The 26,493-nt window shown below is 32.6% G+C and overlaps 7 protein-coding genes across 7 annotated transcripts; 5 read left to right on the forward strand and 2 right to left on the reverse strand.

Moving 5' to 3' along the window:
• Nucleotides 1–4,050: 4,050 nt before the first annotated feature.
• LOC106714762 (endocuticle structural glycoprotein SgAbd-2) lies at nt 4,051–8,456 on the forward strand. The gene is made up of 4 exons (XM_014507867.2): nt 4,051–4,147; nt 5,564–5,703; nt 7,209–7,363; nt 8,230–8,456. Exons 1-4 carry the CDS (start codon nt 4,139–4,141, stop codon nt 8,361–8,363), a joined length of 438 nt encoding a protein of 145 aa, XP_014363353.2. The 5' UTR covers nt 4,051–4,138; the 3' UTR covers nt 8,364–8,456.
• A 3,267-nt stretch (nt 8,457–11,723) lies between these two features.
• On the forward strand, nt 11,724–12,798 carry LOC106714939 (endocuticle structural glycoprotein SgAbd-5). The gene is made up of 3 exons (XM_014508065.2): nt 11,724–11,946; nt 12,257–12,449; nt 12,625–12,798. The coding sequence occupies exons 1-3, from the start codon at nt 11,819–11,821 to the stop codon at nt 12,688–12,690; spliced, it is 387 nt and encodes a 128-aa protein (XP_014363551.2). The 5' UTR covers nt 11,724–11,818; the 3' UTR covers nt 12,691–12,798.
• Nucleotides 12,799–13,768: 970 nt separating this feature from the next.
• LOC106714937 (endocuticle structural glycoprotein SgAbd-5) lies at nt 13,769–15,026 on the forward strand. Its single transcript, XM_014508062.2, has 3 exons — nt 13,769–13,988; nt 14,370–14,550; nt 14,860–15,026. Exons 1-3 carry the CDS (start codon nt 13,861–13,863, stop codon nt 14,908–14,910), a joined length of 360 nt encoding a protein of 119 aa, XP_014363548.2. The 5' UTR covers nt 13,769–13,860; the 3' UTR covers nt 14,911–15,026.
• A 470-nt stretch (nt 15,027–15,496) lies between these two features.
• LOC106714928 (cuticle protein CP14.6-like) lies at nt 15,497–17,742 on the forward strand. The gene is made up of 3 exons (XM_045678414.1): nt 15,497–15,686; nt 15,875–16,155; nt 17,600–17,742. Exons 1-3 carry the CDS (start codon nt 15,559–15,561, stop codon nt 17,740–17,742), a joined length of 552 nt encoding a protein of 183 aa, XP_045534370.1. The 5' UTR covers nt 15,497–15,558.
• Nucleotides 17,743–18,951: 1,209 nt separating this feature from the next.
• Nucleotides 18,952–21,130, forward strand: LOC106715062 (endocuticle structural protein SgAbd-6-like). Its single transcript, XM_014508269.2, has 3 exons — nt 18,952–19,082; nt 20,504–20,637; nt 20,923–21,130. The coding sequence occupies exons 1-3, from the start codon at nt 19,080–19,082 to the stop codon at nt 21,128–21,130; spliced, it is 345 nt and encodes a 114-aa protein (XP_014363755.2). The 5' UTR covers nt 18,952–19,079.
• Nucleotides 21,131–21,468: 338 nt separating this feature from the next.
• Nucleotides 21,469–22,782, reverse strand: LOC106713229. Its single transcript, XM_045678415.1, has one exon. It carries the CDS (start codon nt 22,780–22,782, stop codon nt 21,469–21,471), a length of 1,314 nt encoding a protein of 437 aa, XP_045534371.1.
• A 247-nt stretch (nt 22,783–23,029) lies between these two features.
• LOC123721091 lies at nt 23,030–25,599 on the reverse strand. The gene is made up of 2 exons (XM_045678416.1): nt 25,259–25,599; nt 23,030–24,895 (listed from the first exon to the last, which is right to left on the reverse strand). The coding sequence occupies exons 1-2, from the start codon at nt 25,424–25,426 to the stop codon at nt 23,030–23,032; spliced, it is 2,034 nt and encodes a 677-aa protein (XP_045534372.1). The 5' UTR covers nt 25,427–25,599.
• Nucleotides 25,600–26,493: the final 894 nt, after the last annotated feature.

Raw genomic sequence — 26,493 nt, forward strand, 5'->3', positions numbered from 1 at the left:
ATTTGTAGATGAAAATGCTATTTTTTGCTGAAGTAAAAAGGCCACACAAAAGGGGTATATTTTAAACGTAGAAACGTTCAGGTATTTATCTCGGTTTTATTTACTTCATGAGTCAGTGAATCAGTTAAATCACACGCCATAAATGAAAGAAAACCTGCAAAATCATATGAAAATAAAAAAAATACTAAAAGTAGTAAAAGCTTTTAGTATAATTCTGAATATATACTTAACACATTACACCATCATAGACTTAGGACTTATCAATATACAAAATGAAGAACACGAAGCTCAAAAAAATATGGAAACCAAATTCTGCAAATCATAAAAATTACTGTTTCCTTATAATAAGTAATGTCTCTAAAATGTTGTAAGCACAGCTTTATCGCCATTATGATGCATTAATGGTGTCAATTTTCTGATATGTCTTTAATATTGTTTGATTATCAATGAAGAGACACATTTATTCACGAATACAAAAGACTTATCACAAGTAATCGTACATTGAGATATTACATAGATTTTAGATAATAAAAGGACTTACAAGTGCCACATTGACGGACGGGTGACCTTTTAATAAACGTTGGATAATATTAACAACTACGAGTATATCTGGTAGTACTAATATCATGATGGTCAAGCCGCACTTCTAAGAACAAATTCGAGTTCTAGCAGAATATTGGCGAATTATTTCAATCACAAATACTTGAACAACGGTTATGTTGGAGAATCTCTGTATTTCATTGCATTGGTTTTTTTTATTCAACTGCTGGATTCATTTGTTATTTTAGAGTCATTTATTTAAACGATAAAAAATATTGCCTAAAACAACGATTCACAGAATAATTACTGAGGTCAATAGGAAGAAATCAATGCGAAATATAACTTTGAGCTGATAAATTGTATCGAACAAAGCTCGAAGGTTGTAAAATTATATTTAATAGACCACATATTTGAATAATTTTATTGTTTTTAACTTGATCTTTTGCGTTGTTAAATATGTTGATAAAATAAAAAAAAATGTTAGGAGACTCCATCATCCCTGTCGAATATTACTATGATAAAGTAATATTACTGAGGAAATGTATAACATATTCATTTTACACATATATTTACGTAGACATGGAGTAGAAAAATGGCGAATATTATTTATTTAGAAGTATCCACAAACTTACAATATCTTGAAATCATTCATTACTTTCAGCTTCATAATATACTAAAAGATTAAACGCCAACTACGTACCTCGATTTCTTATTTCATTACAAGAGTCTCATCCGTGAATACCGGTTCAAAAATAATTATTACAAATTTAAAAATCATAATTGTATATATTTTTATCGATGAATGTTGTTAATGCCAACGGAATATCCTGTATACAATAAAATCTACAACAATATGTTTTGCATTTGTAGCATACTACGAGAGTCACTTATTAGTATATTTCACATTTGACCTTACCGGAACCTTGAGAATATTTTCGATTTCAAAATAAATAACTGTAGATCCTTATTAGTGTTAATTTTCTGTTATGGATTACATTCTGAGTTGCACAGTTCATGTATTACTCATCGCCAATTTTAAATTTATTTCGCATCGCAATCTCTTAAATCTACCTCTTTATACATAGATAAATAACAAAAAGTATAGGGATGGGAGAAAAGTATGCATTAAAGCAACAACTATGTCTATAGAGGAATATAATGTTGTTATCAACATATTACGCCTCTTATGGCATAGGTTTTATGTTTTACACAAGACATTATAAAATAGCGTTAGCGCCCTGAGGCTTAGAGATAAGATGATTTTGTGTAAGGTAGTTGCTTGATTTCTTCTTCCAATATTTAAATATTAAAAAACAGAAATCGCACTTAACAAAAAAATCATTCACTTCAGGAATAATAATTGTCTAGACAATATGTCGATGAATAACAAAACCATCATTAAAAATAATATGCCGAGTTGAAAAGCTTTGTATATTTATACCTATAAAAACTTAACGGAGCTTAAAGTTATAAACATGAAGTCATGGTCACGACCAGTATGTCAGTGTGGCGTAAATAAATGAAGTAAATTGAATTATGATGGAGGTAACCTGACCTAAGCGTTAGTGGATCAGTAAAGGTATTTCGTGTAGCCTTTGTAACCAACACATTCCGGCCATGTATAGCAAATCATCTACGCCCTAAGGCCATGTAACCTTTGTAAATAAAACGTTTAGGGAATTCAATCAAATTATGTATACTTATGATGAATCAAAATTGTTACCAAACATTGTATTCCGTTAAAACATTTTATGTAACCGAATGTTTATTAACTTAATAATGTTAGAATCGGACTGAGAATATTATATCAGTCTTATTTTGTAATTATAGATCTAGGATCATGCCAAAATTAAAAAAAAACTTCACGATTATTAAAATAGAATGAATATATACGAGTTATGATGGACATTTAAAGTGAACTAGCTGAGAAAAAAATCTTTTGTTCATATAAAATACACAGAGTTTAAAACCACAAACGTCTTTTTTTCGAGGAATTCGGACTCTAAATGATATTATCTATCAAATGTGAAACATCACATCATAATGTACAAATTCAACTTTTTATGGAAAGGAATTATGCAAATGCAGCAAAGGGATTTAAAATATTTTAGTCTTTATTTTTAAGACGCGACGGTAAAATTAAACAACTAAAAGTTAAAACCACAGCAAAAATTGTATTTCCACGCGGCCTGTTGAGAAAATTACCATATGTTTTACGAGTATTATATTTATTACTTTCTTACTTTTCTGATGCACTTTCGCATCATCAGCTTTCGTTTCCAACCAAAGTTTTCTCTCTTTCCTTTGCACGAAATTGATCGTAAAAATGGAAACTTTAATGTCTGCCTACCCCTCTAGATAACAGGCGTATGTGTATGTACATTGAAGTTCTAACGAACAACATCAGGTAGTAGATAATTAGGTTACTTGTAAGACGAACTTAATTATATTGTGATCTTCAGGTAATTTCCGTTGACGGTCTTTTGACATCAAATGTGCAATACAAGGTAAGAGCTTTATATTAACTGAACATCATCTATCAAAGCCATCCACGGCTCAAGTCTGTTCAACTGACACGTAAATAACCAATATTTATTGTACAAGTAATGTTAATATTAGATACGAAAATTATAGGAAATATATAACCTACAGTAAGTATTTTCATACTTGCATGTAAAATGTAATGTCGAGACAGTAGAAAACATTTATAATAATCATCATCAGCCTGTGTCAGTACCTGGACCTTCCCCAATCACTCCCACAATGCTGTCCAGCACTTACCGCGTCCTATATGCTTATATTTTGTCGTTGGTAACTTAATGTTATTGATAAATATAAATGTACTTATTTTTTATTTTATATTCTTCTTGCTCGACACTACTCCACTGAGATACGAATTCTTCTCGAAAGTATAAATGGTGTATATTTTTCAAGCTTATTGGCAAAGTTGATTAAGGGAAGCCAGATAAATGATGATCATCAGTAACATATGTCCAAGACTGACTCATTACGTTCAAGTCACTACATTCTAAATAACTAAAGTGTTAATGTATGATAGACATGTGAAGCTAATATGAACTATATTATACATCCGACACGGTAAATTGATTGTTTGAAGCCTTTTTGAAAAAAGATCTCAAAGAGGAGATGGACGCGGCTTATGGACTCCTAATACGATAAATTCACAAGATGAATCCACACTAAGGAAACATCAAAATTAATGTCAGCTTACAAACACTGAGTAAAAATTTACAGGCATCATAAAAAGTGACGTCAGTAATTCGCTATTCCTTAATTAAAAACCACATTATCTCGTCTTAAGGTACTAATGAGCGTAGAATGCATTTCTAGTTCACTAAATAATAAAGAACATATTAGCATGCAGCGAACGTGCACCGGGCGGGCGGGCGGCAACACTTTGAAGTTCACTACGCCGAGCCTGCGCTAGACGTACTCTAATTTCAAGAGCTGCGCCTGCGCAACGCAGTATATAAGATGCGGTGTTCGATCTGAAAAATCATTCCCGCCAGAAACATCCACCGAGGATCACCAGTAATATAAAATATATTTTTGATTTTATTAATTTAAAATTACAAATATGAAGTCGGTGAGTTTACCTAATTTATAGTTTTTTTTTTTAAACTAAAGTGACAGATAATAGTGGAAGTGTAGATTAAAAAGTGATTCCCTGGTTTAAATTTTTTTGTAAATAAAAGGTGAAAAAACACCCGTTGTAATTTTTGATTCCAAACATAAGAGACAAATTCACTAGATTGCCTATTTTTGACTGCTTAGTTGGATCACTATAATCCTTTCTGTTTCTTTCTAAAAATTTGATTGTTTTCAAGTTAGAATTCATAATTTCACAATACCAATTCATAATAACGCAATCTTATTATCTTCAAGACAATGCTTGTATATTGTTAAAAAACATTTGTATAATTAAACCATATTCACGGCAATGTCTTGTAACACATTCCCACACATTTTTATTCGTCAGTATTGTTTTAATTGCCCGTTACAAGTTAGTCTTGTTACAGTTTTTATGAAAAAATTGTCTGATAATTATAATTTGTACGAGTATTGCAAGTCGTGATTAAGGTATTTAACAAGAAAGCTATGGCGGGTTTATTTGATGTTATAAAATAAACGCCAATAGCGCATAATTTTCCTTACTCTATGTTGCTCTTTCTATATTTTTAATACCTTTAATTCTAATATCCCCTGTAGTCATCTTAAGATAACGGCCCTAAAAGTGAATTTATAAATCGAGCCTTATAGTAAAGTTGCATTGTACGATATGTTTGATTTGGAGATACATAAATTTGAATGTTAACAAACAAAATTTAAATTTTACGATTATTGTGACCAATCTTGGGCAAGCAAGGTTGATGCTTTAAGATTTTATTCAATTCATTTTTACGGTGGTTCCGTTGACCTTTTATCTTCGCGGCAACAAATCACTTTTGCAACCAAATTTTTTAGTACTTTCGTCTTTAAATAAATTGCTTAATAGTTAAACCTGCTATGCAATCTGCCTAACGAAGATTCCAAATCCACTTATGATTTTTTTTTATTATAGATACAAACATAAGTTACGTATAAGAAAGTCTCCCAAAAGTAGTAAAGGTTGTGAGAGTTTTATGAATATTTGCGTTAATTAATACTTTCCAAAGTATCGACTACTCGAGTATTCGACAATTTACAAATAAAGCACTATCCATAGTGGACCTGCTTTATTCGACAATTTTCAAACTAAGTACTATCCATAGTGCATATGCTTTGTTCGATATTCTCCAAACTTAGCACTATCCTTAGTGGATGTGCTTTGTTCGACAATTTTCAAACTAAGTACATAGTGCATATGCTTTGATCGATATTTTCCAAACTAAGCACTATCCTTAGTGGATGTGCTTTGTTCGACAATTTACAAACTAAACACTTGGGAAAAATCTAACTTTCTTAAAACGTTACGCGATATACTAAAATTCTGCTAATGTTCTTTTTACATATTTGTTTACAGTTCGGAGCTCTATTAGTGCTGGTCGCGATGGCTAGCGCCGCACCGCAGTTCCAATACCAACAGCCACAGTACCAGGGCCAACAGATCCCTATTTTAAGACAGACGCAGGAGGTAAATTTTGATGGTACCTACCAATACAGGTAATATTATTCTTTTTTTATAATATTTTTAAATTTTATCCATTTTTTCGCCCAAGCTTAGAAATTTTATTTTCACTAACTTGGACAATTTTAAATCTACGATTTTTTTTTTGTTGTAAAATAATCTGCCTGGCCATAAAAATACCTCAATATTTAAAGAAAAGTTTTTAAAAAATTTGATAAAAGCTTTACCTGACATAACTTTCGAAAAGAAATTGCATGAAATTAAGTGAAAATATTTTATAACTCTTAGTCGTACCAAGAAAGAGGGATAATAGTGCGTAAGATTTTACTATTATACATCAATAATCATTATGCGACGATTCATTATTAAATTAGCCAATATCAAGCCTAGATGCACGCATTGATTACAAAAATCCATATAAACCGGTTCGTTTTACAACATTTTTTGTATTGTAATATTATAATTAAGTTCAAGATCTAGAGCCATATTTAGAAATTTTTTTCAACATAAAAGTGTTACAAATTCATTGGCCTTTAAACTCTAATGTCAGTTTACAATTTATTAATTACTAAAAAAAAAATATTGTTTAACATTAATATCATCAAAAATGTTCGTTTTGGTTATAACAATATTTAACGTCAAACGGAGTCTAAGTAATCTTTGCCAAGCCCTGATTACGCAAGAAGTGTACTTATATGGTACATCTACGGTTAAAATTTTCTAATTAGTGAACATTATGAACTTTCGTCATGTTTAAATGTCAGAACTTTAATGTTAGTCAAATTAACGGTCTAAAGTTTATCTATATATCTAAAGCAATTGAAAACTTTCGGAAAATCTTAGATACTGCAGTTGAGCTCATAAAGTTTATATTGAGGAAAAGCTAAAACTATTTGTACCTACAATAAATTAAAAAAAAGACCCAATGTTGTAACCGAACACCAGCGATTTCCAACGACAATTATTTAAGAACTCACAATAAAAAAGCATATTACTTTGCAACTAGACGTAATGAGCCTGCAAACGATGTTGTTATACAACAAGATTATTTAAAACCGTATTACCAAATACGAACAGTACAAATGTTAGTTTTAGACAAACATTGAACTAGTTAAGACACCACGGTTATGAATTGTTTCGTAAATCGTCCCAAAATTCGAAATACAAAGAATTCCCACGCATTATGAATAGTATTGAAAAGATTAACAATTCATATATTTACATAGTACTACGAACCAAACATTTTCAATCCCCGTGTTAGAATTGATCTTTACTTATGTAAAGTACCATACCTATTACTAAGCTATCATCTTTATTGCACTGTTTTTTGATTTATGACATTAATTTACAACTGATCATTAAATTTACCAAATTGACAGACAGACAAACAGAATTACTTTCGCATTTACAACATTAGTATGGATTTACAACTGATAATTAAATTATCGAAAGCACAATATATTAAAGTCTTAGATAATTCCCTTAATATGTTAAGCAATACACTTCAAGTTATTTGTAGTAAGCTGTAAATTTTTTGTAGTTATGAAACTGGAAACGGTATCGCCGCTCAGGAGCAAGGGTACTTGAAGAACGCCGGAGTGAAAGACGCCGAGGCTCAAGTTGCCCAGGGTTCTTACAGCTACACATCGCCAGAGGGCATCCCGATCGCTGTATCCTACATTGCTGATGAGAATGGTATTATACATTAATTGTAATTCGTAAAATTCATTATAACATACTGTGTTGCGTAATTTATGAGCTACATGGTAAAAAATTGTTAGTTCTAAGTTAAGAGTTTCAAGTTGTGTGAATTTAAATCTCAAAATTTCATAGTTTTCTGGACAAATTACCAGTTACAAACCTTCACAATAACAGATTATAAATTTAAATAGTACATAATATAGTTAGGTACAATGTCACAAGAATGTAATGATAATAGGCCGTGAAATGAATACAAAATATTTAAAATGACTGATATGTATACTAAAATGATGCACGATGAGAACGATAAGATTTAACGGATCTCATCGTATAGTAGTATTATTCATGAAAGAATACCAGACATTTGCATAGTTTGCTGCAATAATTTTTGGGGTAATTTTTAGATTAATTTTATACTAAATTTATCTTGTTTAAAAATTATAACATGTTTGTCAAAAACGACCGCCTTCTAACTTTTGTGATGTATGAACTCGTAACGTTATAGTTAAGTTCTCTCTGTTAGAAAACACTATATTATTAGCTAACTATACTAACTCGTAGTAATGGTCATGTTACCATCAAAACATATGCTTATAATATCTTTTTTTCAAATGTTATTGACATGTTTTTTGCATCGAATTTTCTGGTAGGCGTTGGTTGTATTTTTACTATAGGAACTATGGGTTAACGCCGACTTGTCAACTTCTCGCTCACCAGACACCGCCCCGCCTCGCGATCGCTGCGGCTTCCACTAACCAAGATATAAATAAACGATTGCAAGGCGGGATGGTGCCGGGTGAACGAGAAGTGGAAAAATGCGCGATAACCTTTGTAATTTTGTATTTTTTTTTATTCCGCAGGATTCCGTGCGGAGGGCGCTCATCTTCCCACCCCTCCTCCGATCCCTGAAGCCATCGCCCGTGCTCTCCAGTACATTCAGTCCCAACCCCAACAGCCCCAGCAAGTTTTCCAACAACAACCTTTTAGAGGTTAGATCTCAACGAAACGCCCTCTACCGATCAAGGCAACGAACCTTGTAGTGCTACCAGAACATGATACAATTAAGTATAGCGATTTGTTACTGTGATGTATTTTATATTATTAGAAATATATAAGATTTACAAATATAATTGAAGTACAAATATACATTGTTGTTTTAGTGTTATCTAAATAACAACGTTATATTAGCTTCAATAAAATACAAGTGTTTATAATAGTGTACTCTATGGGGATTCATATGGCATGAAAAACTTAACACATGTCATTAATGTTATACTGTGGTGTACATAAATGTATGGTAAAGTAACAAAAAAGTTTTTTGAAGTTTCATAATTTGCGAACCACCTTGAATAAATTGTTGTTTTATTTTTTTCTGAGCTCTTGATAGAGTTACAGGATTGTAACTAATTATCTAATCATTCATTATCATCCTTTCATTACGTGATATCCCATATATTCAGGGTGTTTGAGAAAGACATGTATATACAACGTAGTACCACAGATTCCTTGGTGGAAAATATGCCGATTTAACTCAACTTACTACTATCCAAAGTTGCGTAGTTTAAGCGGTAGAAGCCGTCAAAGTTAACTATTATCACAGATGTTTTTTTTTCTTTTATGCCATGTGACCGTGATACCAACGCCTCTCTCATCGGGCCAGATATCTTTATTTTACTATATATGGTAAACTATTATAATTTAGTGTGTCTTATGCCTACCTGGATCACTTAAGAAAACTTTATCGGTCCATATCCAACATCTTCAATGTTCATGCATGATATGACAACGCCATCTCTTAGGTATACCGTAAATAGAAACGCAGTCAATAATCATTCAAACATCCCATCGTAAGCGCCATCTTTTAACATGAATCAAAATTAGATCCAACCAGACAAACGACCATTCAATTTAAACTTCATACCATAAATGATTTAATAGCTATTCTGTAAGATGGAGTTAAATTATATTAATAAATGTGTAGTAGGACATTAGAAACGGATTTAATTTAAGGCCCATTAGGCCAGGTTATGGTAGATAATATGGTATTTTAGTCCTCTTCCCCTTCCCGCCCTTTTTTCTAATGAAGATATGGAAAGGAATTTGACAGGGGAGGGGAACGATGATGCATGAGAAGGAAAAATATCCTCTTTTTATGCGTCCCCTCCTCTATCGATTAAAGATAGGCCAGGTGGTGGCAATGTTCATTTCACAATTTTTCCGAATCAAGTTCGTTTGTCAGCTTTAACTATAAAAATAACAATAACTGTCCCGGAATGTCAAAGGTAAAATAATGACAAAAGTCGAAATAATCTTCTAGGCAAGGCGGAGTCAAGATCCTACGAAAGTTTCATTAAAATATCATTTAAATAGGTTACACTTCAAAATTTCAATATTTAAACGGTTAAAGGTGCTTACCTTAATACGTAAGGATAATGAAAGCTAATTTTGTAGTTATTCTTGAGTTGACAATAGACTTCGACGTTACATAACCCAGTGCAATGCTGGGACCTTTAAGAGTAATTCTGATTACCTCTGGCCCCGGAGTGTTATTCGTAATCTTACATAATGATCGTGTCGTGATCAAATATTTCTCCATTTTAAAACGCGTCATAAATCAATTGATTGCCAGAATGGATGGCTAATTTTGCATTGCTGTTAAACAATACGCCTCGCTCTTTGTAGAAGTCATATTTCATATTATGTAAAACAAAAAGTTATACAAATTGCAAAACAATTCACATTCAAACCGATTGTAATATACTAAGCAATTAAGTAGTGTTCAGAAAAGAAATGTTAACTATGATGTTAGGATTTAGTAAGCATTTTTAGTAGAAGAAGTAGAATACTGATGGATGTAACAGTTGCCGTTAGTTAATTCTTTACCGTATCTTATTATGTCATCATCATCAACCTGCTCTTATCCCTATGGAGGGTCGGCACAGTATGTACTACTCCTTCATACATCTCTATCAGCCGTCACATTTGAATTTACCACATTCTTACGCATATCCTCTTTCACACAATCCATTCATACTTTCTTTGGTCTTCCTCTACCTTTATAGCCATCCACATTCAATCTCAGTAGTCTTTCAACCCTGTAGCACATACTATAATAATGTTTTGGCTTTAAATGTTTTCACTGGCCGGCCGCCTGCCTGACGCCAAACCCTCCTCGGGACATTTCGTGTATTTAATAATAATAATATACTTGTTATGAGTTGCACCGAAATAGCTGCTATTATAAATAATTTCATGAATTCGGAACGAGATCATGAAAAAAGAGCTAAACAATTGACTTATGTTTAATTTTTTGTTTTGCAAATCGTAAACCTTAGTAGGCAATACTGACCATAATAATTTCTACGGAAATTAAGTCAACCTATTAATAAAGACGTAAGATCTATTTAATGTTTTTCTTAAAACTAAAATAATTGACATATTGTGTAACGAGTACGAATCCATGCATATGTTAAATTGCTTCCTTTATGCACTTTAATTGTTAACATTGTGTTATTTTTAAATGTTGGGTGAATGAATAAAAATATAACAAACCTGCTCTTTTATTTTACAAATACTTATGATTAAGATTATAATTAAGATGTTCATATATTCGTTGCCAGTGGTCACCATGTACGACAACATATATAACTATGTAGATCGCAAAGCGAAAGTCATAGGACAGGAGTAAAAAATCAGGAAGTCTTAAAATGTCGCAGCCTGGTTATACGTGGTTATAGCACAAACATGCGTCACACTTGCTCTTACATTTATTAACAGTTCGCTGACTTAACAGTATAAATAACCAAGATAAAATTAAACATAAGTTTACTTGAATGTTTTATTATAGAAGGTAGCTTGCAAGCGTCGCGAAAATTCCAAAATAAGCGCTACTACTTGAACTTAAAAGTGTCGGCCGATTTTAATGTTTTTTTTTGCCGCGTTGTACTATTATTCAAATACCTTTATTTGTCTGGAATCTTTGTTCAAAATATGGGATATCTTGGGTACTTTGGGATTTTCATAGTGACCTATACTAGTCACACTCTCTCACTTGATACCTATGATTCACATACATAGTTCACTTATACTCTGCTAGTACAGCCTTTCAACGATTAAACCATTATTATTTATCAATATTTAAACAACAACTAATGTACAAAATGCAAAAATGCAAGAGAAACGAAATTTTTTTGCGAGAAATTGTATGCAATGACGGATTAAAAAAAACTCAATGCAAGCTTTTAATAGGTTCATCAAAATTAGCATACGTAAATTGCAAACTGGTATTAATCTAGCCTACATATATATATATATATAGCCTAACTTATTTGATTAGACAAATTATGTAGTCGGCATCTTGCTCAGAATCAAGTTGTGTTCTTATGAACTTTTTTTAATAACTAATAAACATCTTCAGTTCTTTGCTATTTAAATTGTAAAATAATTAAGATGTATAGAGTCGTTCTGTTAGTAACTTTGTCAATACTTAGTATTGAAGCTACAAATCCTTCGGATAAAGAATCGAAGATTGTCGAATATAAGAATGATAACGACGGCCTCGGAAACTACTTTTTCAGGTAAGAAAATATTTGATTAGAAAAGTATTCCATAAACCAACTTCACACGCTCGTCCTGAAAAATAGCTATTCTCACGTTCGAATCTGTACTTAGAAGCCTTAGTTACGTTATTTATTTACAATACATGTTAACATTATTATACGATTTTGATACAATGTTTAAAATATACCACAAATCAAATAAAAAAACTATGATAAAATTAAATATCCCTTTTATACAGTATTACTATGTACAAAGAATTTGTCGGTAATATATTTATCTATACAATATTGTTCTAATAAGGATATAACATCATGAATTTGTTTTAAGATATGTAACATCAAACGGTATAACAAGACAAGAAACTGCACGACTCATTAATTCCGGTCAGTCCGACGAGCACATTGCTGTAGAAGGATTCTATTCATATAAGGATGTCGATGGAGTCTTATACACAGTATATTATAAAGCTGATACTAATGGTTACCAAACTACTACAACATCTAGACCAAGATTAGATGAGGTAAGTCATTATTTACAATGATGTAGAGAATTTAACTAAATAACTATAAACAAATTCTCTTTCAATAAGGCCACAAATATCAATAAGGAAAAATAAATCAAAACCCAAATAACGTGTGACAAAAAAGTTATTGTCTACTGTTTTGACGAGGATAAGTAATTATTTTTCCTTTCAGGGCTTTTTGAAGCCACCGATACCTGGAGTCCCAGATTCTGTTGTTGCGTCTTTATTGGGAAAATAAAAGATTCGGCGGCAGTTCACTACACTAACTTAATTAACTCGAAGTTGACTAATAATTAAAAAATACCATTTAAATAATGTCTATAAATTGCAATTTTTCATTGTAATAAAGCACATAATAGTATAATATAATCACAAATATATTTCATATTTACATACCTTAGAACTACTCTCCTGTCATAGAAAACACATGTCCCGCGCACGGCCAGTTGTGTGCGGAAATTCGTGTAGTGAAAATAGGATCTTAAGAGAAAAGATAGCCGATGTACAGTCAAATAAGTAAATTTGCTTCCCACTTAGTATCGACTATAGTACAGCAAACTGTCACCAAAAGAGCTTTAATTTAATACGTACTAATATATGTTGTATAATGTCTATGAAAAGTTTTCCACCTAATCGCATTGTTAGCCTCAAATGACATTTCTCCGAAATGGATAGGAATTAAACGTACTCGATTGTACTCATACAAATACGAATACAAAATACAAAATACTCATAATTGTTTAGTAAAATACAATCGACTTTGTTAAAGGAAAGCAAGAAAATGACAATGACGGATAATATTTGCCAGTTATGAATGCCAATGAATTCCTAACAAATGTTATATATCAGTAGACCTATATATAGATAGACATATATCATTAGTTATATGTATATATAAATAACATAATTGTTTATATTTCTATCTATATATTGGGGTACAACATAAGTTATATGTCTATCTATATATACATAGGTCTTATTGATCAGGAAATTTAGTCATAATTTATACTACCAAGCCACGACTACAGTCTGTTTCATCGCCTTATAAGAGTTTGATGATACCTTTTTTTAGACTAGGAAAACACCCTTTATCATAGTTTTACATAGTTATTTTTCCCACTTATAAATTTACTTATTAATAATATACATTAAAAATTCTCATCACAAAATCGGCCAACAAACATCTTTATTATCATCTCAAGGTTAACACAGTTGGAGTTTATTTTACAAACGTAAATTATTATTATTAATTGGTACCACGTATAGCGTATATAGCCCAACGGCAACGAATAAACAATTATATTGATGGTACATTTTGTATGGTCAAGTTGAGTTTACGTTTTATATTTCATATTACAATCATCTTTAGTTATTTCTTAATTCACATTGTAAATACAACGCAATAAGCATGTATCAAGTTATATTCATATTAACTATGTTAGTAATTAGCATTGCTGATACAAATCCATTGGATAAAGAAGCAAATATTGAAGAATTTAAGAATGACAATGATGGCCTCGGAAACTACTTTTTTAGGTAAGAAAACGTTTAATAAAAATAATTGTTACTGAATATATACTATGAGTCATTTTATTAATGAAATGCCTAGGCTGGAGTGGAGTGAAGTAAGTAGGTAAATGTTATTGCGGCTATTTATGAATATTTTGTATGTAATTTTTACATCTTTGTGTATGCGCACACGCAGAATGATATATTTATTGCTATAGACCGATATTTAGATTTTTGTCGGATAATTTTTCGATTTTAATTTGCATATTAAATATGGTACTCTTTATTATTCGTTTCTGGTAACTGAACAAATAACCGTGTATATTTTTAGTAACAAATAATCAGTTTAAATGGAACTGCCTGCCTTCAACTTTGCTTATACTTAATTTTATTGTATTTTTTTTAAAGATTTGTAACATCAAACGGTATAACAAGAGAAGAAACTGGACGACTTATTAATTCTGGTCAACCTGACGAGCATGTTGCTGTCGATGGATTCTATACATATAAGGACGCTGACGGAGTCTTACATACAGTTACTTACAAAGCTGACACAAATGGTTACGTTATTCTTTCACCTCTACTAACGGTAAGTTGTTATTTATACAGAAAAATCGTAAATTGCCTTCTCAAATCACATTTCACCCATGTGATTAATACAAATCTTAATTTTTTAACAATGTATTCAACGTTGATTTTACGCTGGAACTCGAAAACAATAAATTATTTCCAATAAAAACAAAAAAATTTTGCTCACCACATTGATGTAAAAGCAATAACATTTACTATACAATTTAAGTTATTAATAAGGTTAAAATCGTTCAATTTAAAGTAAATGAAATAAAATAACATTTACACAATACAACAATTTGGGACCTTACTATTTTTTTAATTGCAGCCTATACCAGCCGCACTACCGGAGTCACTCGTAGCATCTTTATTGGGATAATAAACATGTTATTAATAATAAATTCAATGATATATGCATGTAATTAAGATGTTAAGTTATTTTATATGTAAGCCAGGAAATAATTAAGCGAATAGGTAGGTGCATTGTGTATATAGATACATAAATATAAAATGGAAATACACCATTTCAATAATCAATATTTGTTTTTTTTTTAATTTACTTGGAAAAATACTAAGGCAAAATAAAATAAACATTCTTCAAATTTTCGACTTTAGTTTTTAAACCACTTACGGATTTTTAGGACAGGATTATTGCTTTTATGCCATTCTATTGTTCCCACGCTATTTTATTATTTACAAACTTTTGCAGTAACCTCGTTTAGTCAACTTTAGTATATAATTTTGTTTTATAAAATAGAATATTTAAATAATTTTCATAATAAGCTTATAAAACAGGTTTAACCGGCATGCATCGTGATTACCTTCCCAAAGGGGTATCACGATTTTAGCTCGTTTCGCTATACACATAAATAGCTAAATATATGATTAAGCTTATAAAGACTATGGCCATTAAATAACAGAATTGTGTAGATCGTACACTTCGAAGTTGTGTTTATATTATTTTTTATCGTAAACAAGTTGAATCTTTTAGTTGAAATAAATATATTTTTATATCGTAATAATACAAATGTATCGAATTTTAATGGTTTTAACTTTATCAGTATTTAGTATTGGCGCTAGAAACCTTTCAGATGCAGAAGCAAAGATTGTATATTATAAAAATGAAAATAATGGCGTCGGTAATTACCATTTCAGGTAAGAAATTAATTATTTTCTTAATTAACTAAGTCAAAGTGGCATATGTCATGAATTTTTAATATGGCCGTCTGTTATCAAGACCATTTTACATGTGGTTTTAATATGGTCTTTATAAAAATATATAAAACATTCTTTTGAATATCATATAATGTTACGTATTTAAATATGTTCAAAATTATTTTTAGATTTGAAACATCAAACGGTATAGTAAAGGAAGAAACAGGACGACGTGTTAATATTGGTCAAATGGACGAGCACGTCGCAGTTAAAGGATCTTATTCATATAACGACACAGAAGGAGTATTACAGACAGTTCATTATAAAGCTGACACAAATGGTTTTGTCATTATCAATCCAATCGATGAAGGGGTAAATATTTTAGTTCCCTCTGCAGCTTACTTCTTACTGCTTTTGTTGATTTTCTGGTTCATATTTTTATACAAAACAAGCTTTGGCTCGCGACTATGTTACTCAGTGATAATGTACCTATATTATTGCAAAGTTACATACAAAAATACAAATCCTTCCTCTCTATAATATTACTACAGATAGGGGCCATTTACTTCTTAGCTGACGAATCTTTTTTTTTTAATTTGACAATATTTTTGACAAATATATTTAGATCTTACTTTTAGATTTAACCTCAACCTAGCATTGGACAACTGTTATGTTTTGTTTTTGTAAAATTTAGAACGACATCTTCCATTGCAGATGAGGATTTCAGAAATTGTGGTTGCATCGCTATTGGGAAAATGAACGATTTCATGGATATCTGTGACAGAATAGCTTCCAATATCATACAAGTGATAAAATAAAAAATAAAACACAACATAAAAGGAGTGAACACTCAAAGGATATTTTGAATTCAGATATTTTTTCTTCATGTTTACAATTTGTAAAAAATCCTTGAATGCAAATAAATCATGTCTAAACAAAGCCTGCTTTCTTACGCTTGTTTATTGTGCTACAACACTAAAGTGATTATTGGAGGAGTTTTGGAACGAAGTTCCTTATCGCGCGTTGTGAAAGGGGGCTAGACGGAAAAAATTCTTACGAAAAGTTGTCACCACACTTTTTGCTGTAGTAAGCTATTGTAAGCTGTGCGGCGTCGCATGTTTCTCTGTCTGTCTCTCTCTCTCTTATAGAAAGCAAGCCAGATATTTTCATTTCTATTTCGCATAGAACAGTGTGGTGTCGCGACTTAAGAAAAAAAATTTTTATTAAAATTCCTTCACTAATTAATCGAAAGGAACTTCGTTCCATCCGGGTGTCCCTTGACACCTCTCAAGTTTTTATTTATTTGTACACCGCCACACTTCTATAAAACAAAATTATTATCCCTCACATTTCATTTTAAAAAACAGACAAGGCAATATTTTTGCGAGTGGAAACCATTCGATATACGCACTATTGATCGGTTAGAGAATCTAATTTAAAAATACACATGACTGATATATTATGATGATAATATGAACTGTTTCTTTTTTTAGTTAATCCTAATAAAGATAAATCTATTTTCAAGGTAAAACTTGACATTTTCCTAATTAATAAACATTCAAATATTCATCACAAATCATTGCAACGACTGTTGAGAATCATAAGGTTAAAAATTATGAAGTGGGGTTGAGACTACATGGACTTATATCTCATATATATGATACTAGTTGCCGCCTGCGACTCCGTCCGCACGGAATTAACAAAAAACATAATAAGTAGCCGTTCTTCCACACTATGATCTACATCTTTGCCAACTTTCATCGAGATCGGTTGCGCCGTTATTGAGATACCTTCAAACATCCATCCATTCATCCAAACATTCGCATTTATAATATTGGTAAAGTGTAGTGATTTTGCATAAAACGGAAGATAAAAAGATGATTATAATAATAATATTCCATTAATATATCCAGGTAGTTATTGTATCCGCATACTAACCGTTGAACCGTACGGCGGGGATATGTTTCCTAGTACTGTCAACAGTATAATACTGTCATATGACGATGTTGGTTACAATACGTTATCTGCATGTAGTATCGACCGCCATGGTCATTAAACAAATTCAAATTACTTCCGGAACATGTATCTAGTTATGATACAATTAAAAATCGTAAGTTATTAGACTCTCGTACTTTACCAACGAGCTGTATTAAAAAAATCGGTAATTGAATGCGTAAATGTGAAAATGGTTTAGGTAATTAAAATGATAAATAAAAAAAGATTTGTGCCAAGTGAAAATCACTTAGGTAATACACCCCATAACTTATTTTTTTTATATATTTCTAACATAACCTACTTATGTTAATAAATTCAAAATCTATTGTAGTGTGAATCAACACAAACAAGTCGTGGAATACGCTTTTGATCGATTTGTTCTGTCTATTGATATAACATTGAATGTCCTTGTATTTAAATAAGAAAAAGATTGGTTTTTCCGTTTGTATCCAGAAATGTAAAATATATTTAATTAAATTATTGCTACATTCACATATAAATATACTTAACATTAAAAAGCTCAGTATGGAAAAATCTAACACACAACGAGACTATGCTACTCATAGCTCTAATAGGAAACTTGACCGTGACCTTTACGATGATTCGCAAACGAAGACCAATAAATAAAAATAAAATGAAATAACATATGACACAGGTAAACACGCGCGCAACATGTGACATAGCGCCGCCCAAAAAAAAAAAAAAACATGTGACATTCTACGGATGATACAACTTAAATTGCATGTTATTAATATAATAAATTAAAATAAATGCTAATTCCATACAATATGAGAAGTTGCAGAATTTAATATTAATATTTGTATGTAATTGTATGTTAACTAGTGGTAACATAACCTTATTTCTAAGTTTAACGTGTCTATGTTAGATTAATTGTAATATCTGTAGCTCCCACATTTCGATTATCAGATATCAGGATTTTCATGAGATCCGTATCTTATATATTTACAAAATATACGTAATGTGTAGAACAACATACTATAGTACGAATTATAGTAATAAGATCTCGTAATTTGCAGATCTTTATTTTGTTTCTGAAGATATTAAACCACACAAACTGCAAGCTCGGTCCAATATAATGATAACGTCTCGGTTTAAGACGTTTTCATAGAACCGGCACAAACCAGACGAATAACGATCTAAATTAATGGTCTCGAGAATATTAATTAGGTTTAGTCGTCAATCGAGTTAAAAAAATGCTTTTTTTCGTTTAGATATTATATGATAGTGTCATTGACTTGTTTGAGTCCTTGGCGACGCATTGTTTGCTAAGGAATGAGGTCCAGACTTGTCATTCATGAAGAACTCGATATAAGGTGATGGCACTAGGCATGAACCGCAGTTCTCTAATACATCACAACTAGAAAAATATTAATTAACATGGTAAGTGACCATATTTATTCTTCTTTTTCTTCACTACGTAACTGTGAGTTTCGACTACAGTAAACTTGTATTGACATATTGTTTGTCTCTGATTTTAATAGCAGATTGTGAGGAATGACAATATTTGCCAACACAACTGTCATTAGTAACAATGTTAAAACCAGGATCACTGTTATTTCTGTCATAAAATAGATAAAATCTTTACTTAGTCAAAGAAAATGCCATAAAATGAATAGGACAGTTCTCCAGTTTTTTGACATTGACAGGGCGGCGCTACTGTGCTCTTATAATTTAGATTGACTTAGGCTCAGCGAGTCAGATAACTTTGTCGGTTTATAATGGCACATTTGAATTGTCTGTTTCAGTTATAACTACCACAGAGACTTGACGATGACTATGTCATTTACTAGTGAAACTCAAATAGGGGAAAAATACAGAGCACAAGTAGCGGCTCGCTTCTATGAGTGTATAAATGTGTTAGAAATTAGAAGTGATTGTACCAAACAAAAACTCTGAGTCCTATTTATTCTATCGTCACATAGAAATGTCATCTTATAGACCTAAATTTCAGATTTTAAGACCTTTAGACTTAAATGTCGAAGTACAAGATGAGTATTTTCGAATAGTCCAAAGTTCTAGAGTTTGGAGCAGTTTTCTTTCCTGATGATTTTTATGTTTGTTAGTTAGCCGTCATAAGTGGAATACAAGGAAACACCTTGTATTGAACAAAAAAGACAAGTAGAGTTGAAAAACGTGGGCGAGAGAAAAACAAAATGTCGACAAGTCCTTATATTGCATCACACCAATATTGCATCATTTTGATAAAACGAATTATTTTACAAAATACAAGCAAAGTTGAATAAAAACAAGTTATGTTCTTATTAAATTTCGCTATGGTTCGCTAAGTGTTTTTCTATACTTTACTGTCACCATTTTCTCTGTATTGTTTTTAACTTGACCCTTTTCTGTAAGTGTTTCGGTATTTTCTAATAAAGTTTTAGTAAACAAAAAATGTAGAATAATTTAAAATAGCAAAGGCGAAGAAAATATAAAGCTATGAAACATAAAGTCACGGTCGTATTCTTAAGGGATAGGCAGAGATAACGGATTTCATTTCAGCACGCTCTAGACGCACATCTCTCTCTTCTTTGCTAAAATTTATCAGCATTTGCAAAACATTCAAAACATCCGGGTGCGCGTTTCATGCATATTTATATCAAGGAACATGTCAGATTTACTAAGTATTGTTGCTACGAACTTGAAAAAGCGATAAATTCGTGAGTTATGGTTATTTAGTTCGATTTCATACAAAAAAAGGTATAATAATTCCTGTCGTATAAGCATCTATTGATTAAATTCCAGTAAAGTGTGGCTTGTCCGTCGACTTGTTATCCTTGACATATGATTTGTATGGTGCGCAGGCCTTTATTGGACGCATCTGCCTCGTAGCAGTAATATTAGCAATAGTGAAGAGAATGCCTGCAGCGATTGATGAACCTAATCAAATAATTAAGTACGCGTATAGTAATAACGGCTTGGGAACTTATAGTTTCGAGTAAGTACGTGAAAACAAATTTTTGATAAAGAATTAAGTAATTTTGTAATCAATTTTTGATAAAGATTTATAGTTTCAGCTCCTAAGTTTTGACCTACCTAATTAAGAGAAACATGGTTTGATTTGTCATGATTGTAGGAAATCTGAGATGATCAGCCTCTAACCCTAAGGTCTTTTGAGTACTTTAGTTATATGTAAATGAAACCAAGCAATAATTCCCCTTTTTCTATTTATTTTCCCAGCAAGTCCATAAGTGCTATTTTTAAAATTGCTGCTTTTTTTCAGATTCGTAACATCAGACGGTACCTATAGAAAAGAAGAGGCTGGTATGATCAATGAAGCAGGGACAAATATTCTTACGATTCGTGGGGAATACGGATACCTGGACCCTTCAGGGCAATATCACAGTGTCAGATATATAGCTGATGCTAACGGTTTTAAGCCTGAGATACACAACGACGATACTAGATTTAATGATAGGAGAATTATTTAATAATTTCCATGATAAAATTTAACTTAATATTTTTAATCATGTTTAGGCCAAACACAGTTGCTTGGTTGTAATGGTTTATTTTGGAATTAACAAAGTTGCAAAAGACAAATTATACGGTGCGCGTATGCATCGGCAGCCGGTTGAGATTTTTGAGTGACGTTTCTTCACCCGCACGCCGCTCCGCCCGCTTATAGGGTTGCCCGCATCTCGGGCGCGAACATCCTCCCCGGGTTGAACACCTTTGTTCAAAGAAGCAGTGTGATGGGCCCACGGCTGTGAAGAAACAGATGTAAGTGGTTGTAATGGAAGAGTTGTGGTAGCAGAGTGACGAGAAGGTTCTAGTCCAAGGGAAGAGGACAGATGTTTTTGTAGCTCCGTAGAACAGTTTTTCCTTTCATCTTTAGTTCTGCCACTCTTGAGCCTCCATCGACGCCAGGATAAATTTTGGTGACTCGTCCCAATGGCCACAGTAGAGGAGGTTGACCTGCTTCCTTCAATAATACAAGAGTTCCGACAGATAGTTGTCCTGTTGAATGGAACCATTTAGTTTTTGTTTGAAGTAAAGAGACGTATTCTTTAGAAAACCGCTTCCAAAAATGCTGCTTTATATAATTGATTCTTTGATAACGCTGCAAATGCTCCACCTTCATGTTTGTAACCTGTGGATAAGGTACAGATAAGAGAGTTCGTCCGATTAAGAAATGAGAAGGAGTAAGAGCAGAGAGGTCAGTGGGATCAGATGAGAGAGGGGTAAGAGGACGGGAATTCAAAACGGCTTCAATTTGAGTTAGACAAGTTGTAAGTTCCTCATATGTAAAGTTAGTCATTTGAATCAAGCGCCTTAAATGGTATTTGGTAGAACGAACCGCTGCTTCAGCAATTCCGTTAAAATGGGGAGAATATGGAGGGGCAAAGGAAAATTGAATGCCCTGCTGAGCAACCTCCGAAGGCAGGTTTGAAGTCTGTAAAAATTGTTCCAACTCCTTGGAAACACCAACAAAGTTCGTAGCGTTGTCCGACAGAATGGACTGAGGTTTGCCCCGACGAGCCACAAAACGGTTCAAAGCTGACATGTAGCCTTCCTTGGTCAGATCTGTAACAAGCTCGATATGCACAGCCTTGACTGCAAGGCAAACAAAAATACACACGTATGATTTTATAAGCTTACAACCTCGCCCTTTCCGGTCAGCTATCAGTATTGGTCCGGCATAGTCGACACTGCAATGTAAAAATGGAAATTCTAAGTTAGTACGAGAAATTGGTAATTGTCCCATGACAGGTTGTATAGTTGTATTTTTATATCTGAAACATCTTAAGCATTTTTTTACGATTACTCTAGAAAGCTTTCTGCCCCCTAAGGGCCAATATAACTGACGAATATTTGCTAAAAGCAGTTGAGGCCCTGCGTGCAATAAATCTAGATGGTATTTTTGAAATATTATTTTAGTGACGTGATGTTTACTACACAGTAAAATAGGATGTTTTATATTATATTCGTAAGGTGAGTTTTCAAGCCTTCCGCCTACACGTATGATACCGTCATTGTCCATGAACGGACTCAACGACGCAAATCTATTCTTACGAGGTAACGATTTACCCTTTTGTAGCAAAACATATTCATCGGGAAACATATCAATTTGGGCATTCTGCATTACGGCCTTAAAGGCCTGATCTAATTCGTCCTTCGTAGGTAAACCGATTCTTTTGTTATTTTTGTTTTTAAGGTTATACACAAAACGTTGAACATATGACATTACTCTTACAAGACGATTGAAGTTAGAAAATTTGACTAATTACTGACAACATAATACGTTTCGTTACCTGCTTGTTAACGTTAACGCACCTAAGACATTAGTATTATTTTTTAATGGTATCGTTACAATAAATCGACCTTCTTCGTCACGAATCGTATATCAACTTAAAGCTTTCCTCACAAGCTCGTTCTTCACTAGACAGGGCATGGCTCGAAGCGACGGAATCGAGTTCCCAAAACCTTTTCAAATTGTTGTCAAGATCTCTTATCGACAAATTACAAGAATGCGTAAAATTTGATGTTGTCTGTATTGGTAGTTGGCCTGTAACAATCCAACCTAATTTTGATTCAACTAACTTAGGCTTGTTTTTGCCTAGGTTAATTGATTTAGTACATATAACATCCCAGAAAACTTCAGCCCCGACGAGAATGTCGATTACTGACGGTATGTTGAACGAAGGGTCAGCTAGATGTAGATCTGAGGGCAACGAAAGTTGACTGATGTCTATTACAGTAGAAGGAAGTATTTTAGTTATCTCCGGTAAAACATAACATTCTATATTCGCTTTATACCTACAACATTGGGACTCGATTGTTAAATTGCAAGCTTGTGTACTAGTTAACGATTGATTATTAATACCATTAATTTCAGAACTTACAGAACGTGTAGATAATTTTAGTTTACTGCAAAGCGACTGCGTTATAAAATTTGCCGTACTGCCGTTATCGAGTAGAAGCCGTGCGTCCATGCTGTTGCCGTTGTCGTCAATCACTTTCACCATAGCTGTGGACAGTAAAACATGCGTAGAAGTAGTAAGTTGTATAGGAGCATTACTCGACAAAACGATATTATTTTCTTTGGCGAAAGCAATGGATGATGATGAATGATTAATAGGCAACGCAACACTAGAACTACTAGGCATTGGGTCTTGAAATGAAGTAGGCTTTGACTCTTCGGTGTGCAAAAGCGTATTATGTTTACTATTGCAATACTTACAATGCGTTAATCTACATCGCTTAGTACCATGTCCGGGACGCAAACAGTTAAAACATATTTTTAACTCTTTCGCCTTTTTTAATCTTTCTTCAACCGTTAAACTACGAAAATGTTCATATGTAAACAAAAGATGATTTTTTGAACATAAAGGACATGACAATTTATAAGATTTAATGTTGTTATGTTTTGATTGTTCTAAGGAACGATTATTATTATTTATGTTAGATGCTATTATATAACTGTTATTTTTCGAAATTGTTTTATTTACATTTGTATTCTGTTTATTTTCAATTGTTTCCAATAAATCAGCTTTGTTACTAATAAAATCGCAAAATTGTTGTAAAGAAGGCGGTTTCGATAAGCCATTACGATATTCTTCCCAATGTCTACCGGTTACTACGTCTAATTTGTTTGACATGATGTAAACTACAAGCGTATCCCAATATTGCGTCGGCTCGTTCAATGTTTTTAACGCTCGAATATTTTTATTAATTGTATCAAGCAAACGACGTAAACAAAGACTCGATTCTTTGACAACCTGTTCAACATTGAACAATGCCTGCACGTGATTATGCACTAATAGACGACTATTGTCATATCGATCACATAGCAACTGCCACGCCATTAAATAGTTGTCGCCTTTAAAATCTATGTTCGTAATAATGTCGAGCGCCGCACCCGAGAGCGAGGCGCGTAAATAGTGGAATTTGCTTATGTTATCGATTGAAGCACTACTATGAATTAATGATAAAAATGTATCCCTATACTCAAGCCAGCACTGATAACTACCATGAAAGCGAGGTAAATCAATTTTAGGTAAGCGAATAAAATTGTGTTGGAATGATTCACCTGCTTGTTTGCATATCGAACCTGCAACAGAGCGGCCGTCATCTGCTGCACCATCGCTGCACAGCAGATTGCGCGCTTGCGCCATCAGCGCGTAATAACGCTCTTCGAATTTTGAACGTTCCTCGTATTCGTCCTCTGGCTTGTCGGAACACACCTCAATCTCCACCTGTAATTCATCGAATTGATCGTATAATGCCTCGTATTTATTTAATCGACATTGTAATTCATGTTGAAGTTCGGAGACTATGCCGGAAGCGCCAATTGAGCTAATATAATTGGAGAAATTTGTAAGCTTGGCTTTCATGCCACTACGTTTGCGAATTAAAACATCTAGCTGGGCCATTGTTGAATTAAAGGAAAAAAATATCGATAAGAATTACGAAAAAAAAAAAAAAAAAAAGAAAAAAAGTGGGTACTTCACTATACGGTAATTAGGCGCTTGTAAATGCATAAGCGTGAAATTGAACAATTAACACAATAGGAAGCCAATTATAGAGGATTTAGAAGGGAAAATATGGAACGAACTCACTTTATCTTCCCCTGTCCACACGGTACTTCCTTTGTCTTGATGTCTGAAGTTTGACTCCGGCGGCCGTTGAGCCGATGTCGCGATAATTTGCTGCACTTCGTTCGCTCCAAACGTATTAAATGAGTGGACTGTATTTTCGTTGTTGATTATTGAGGCTCGAAGGACCATTTGTTTAGGCCAAACACAGTTGCTTGGTTGTAATGGTTTATTTTGGAATTAACAAAGTTGCAAAAGACAAATTATACGGTGCGCGTATGCATCGGCAGCCGGTTGAGATTTTTGAGTGACGTTTCTTCACCCGCACGCCGCTCCGCCCGCTTATAGGGTTGCCCGCATCTCGGGCGCGAACAATCACTTTCTATCAGAAATAAATACGAACTGTGTGGTCGTGGTATGGTTCTATAGGTACAATAGATGTTGTACAATAGGTAGGTATAATAGATGTTGGTTAGCAAGATCTACCTCGGTTAAAATTACGCCTACAATCGCATTTATTTCCTTGTTAAGAACTTATAATTAAAATACATATATCATTAATTCTATAGTACGTTCGATGAAAACCGAGCTTCTTTAGCTACCACTTATGTTACGGAAAAGTATTGTACGTTGAATAAATGTCTCAATAGCAGGTTGATGTCATCACAATTGATATCCAGAGGTAAACATCTTATGTAAACTATGAAATCGATCGAATGTTAAATGTGGGGTTACGCGGATATATCATTAATAAAAGGATTATTTAAATTAATTCAATGAAATAATTTTGGTGTTAATTAAGTTAATTTGTGTAGAATCGCGTAAACATAAGAAATCATTTTTATAAATAGGATAGTCAGATATAATATAGATAGAAAACAATACCCTTCTGTCATCTGGATAATAAACACAAAACAATCTGAAAATAGAAGCTGTAATGTAGTGTATTTATATAAATTACTTTTAATGAGGTTTAAACTAAGTATTTTCAGCTATACGTCGTTAAGTTCAATAAATTGTTGAATGCATTTTAAGGCAATAAGAAAAAAAAATCTGAAATTATTGATTTTAGGAGGTAAAACTATTGCATCCTGGTTATTATGACGTCAAACTGTCGAAATGTCTAGCTTCGACTACGCTGTAGCGATGAGTTAAGGCTTTGTTTGAAATTACATAAAAAAGTGATAGAGTGAATTGTTTTTTTCTTTATTAAAATATCAAACTTTACACAGCGTATTATTTTTTTATTGTGTATTATA

The sequence above is a fragment of the Papilio machaon genome, chromosome 6, assembly GCF_912999745.1.
Source record: "Papilio machaon chromosome 6, ilPapMach1.1, whole genome shotgun sequence".
Lineage (NCBI taxonomy): Eukaryota > Metazoa > Arthropoda > Insecta > Lepidoptera > Papilionidae > Papilio > Papilio machaon.

Coding starts and splice junctions, on each gene's coding strand:
- LOC123721091 (XM_045678416.1), bottom strand. CDS start 25,426: ATGGTCCTTCGAGCCTCAATAATCAACAACGAAAATACAGTCCACTCA. Junction 24,896..25,258: donor TGTGGACAGGGGAAGATAAA/GTGAGTTCGTTC, acceptor GATGAATTACAG/GTGGAGATTGAGGTGTGTTC.
- LOC106714928 (XM_045678414.1), top strand. CDS start 15,559: ATGTATCGAATTTTAATGGTTTTAACTTTATCAGTATTTAGTATTGGC. Junction 15,687..15,874: donor GTCGGTAATTACCATTTCAG/GTAAGAAATTAA, acceptor AATTATTTTTAG/ATTTGAAACATCAAACGGTA. Junction 16,156..17,599: donor AAGCTTTGGCTCGCGACTAT/GTTACTCAGTGA, acceptor TAATATATCCAG/GTAGTTATTGTATCCGCATA.
- LOC106714762 (XM_014507867.2), top strand. Junction 5,704..7,208: donor GATGGTACCTACCAATACAG/GTAATATTATTC, acceptor AATTTTTTGTAG/TTATGAAACTGGAAACGGTA. Junction 7,364..8,229: donor CTACATTGCTGATGAGAATG/GTATTATACATT, acceptor TTTATTCCGCAG/GATTCCGTGCGGAGGGCGCT.
- LOC106713229 (XM_045678415.1), bottom strand. CDS start 22,782: ATGCAGAATGCCCAAATTGATATGTTTCCCGATGAATATGTTTTGCTA.
- LOC106714937 (XM_014508062.2), top strand. CDS start 13,861: ATGTATCAAGTTATATTCATATTAACTATGTTAGTAATTAGCATTGCT. Junction 13,989..14,369: donor CTCGGAAACTACTTTTTTAG/GTAAGAAAACGT, acceptor TTTTTTTTAAAG/ATTTGTAACATCAAACGGTA. Junction 14,551..14,859: donor TTCTTTCACCTCTACTAACG/GTAAGTTGTTAT, acceptor TTTTAATTGCAG/CCTATACCAGCCGCACTACC.
- LOC106714939 (XM_014508065.2), top strand. CDS start 11,819: ATGTATAGAGTCGTTCTGTTAGTAACTTTGTCAATACTTAGTATTGAA. Junction 11,947..12,256: donor CTCGGAAACTACTTTTTCAG/GTAAGAAAATAT, acceptor ATTTGTTTTAAG/ATATGTAACATCAAACGGTA. Junction 12,450..12,624: donor CTAGACCAAGATTAGATGAG/GTAAGTCATTAT, acceptor TTTTCCTTTCAG/GGCTTTTTGAAGCCACCGAT.
- LOC106715062 (XM_014508269.2), top strand. Junction 20,638..20,922: donor TTGGGAACTTATAGTTTCGA/GTAAGTACGTGA, acceptor GCTTTTTTTCAG/ATTCGTAACATCAGACGGTA.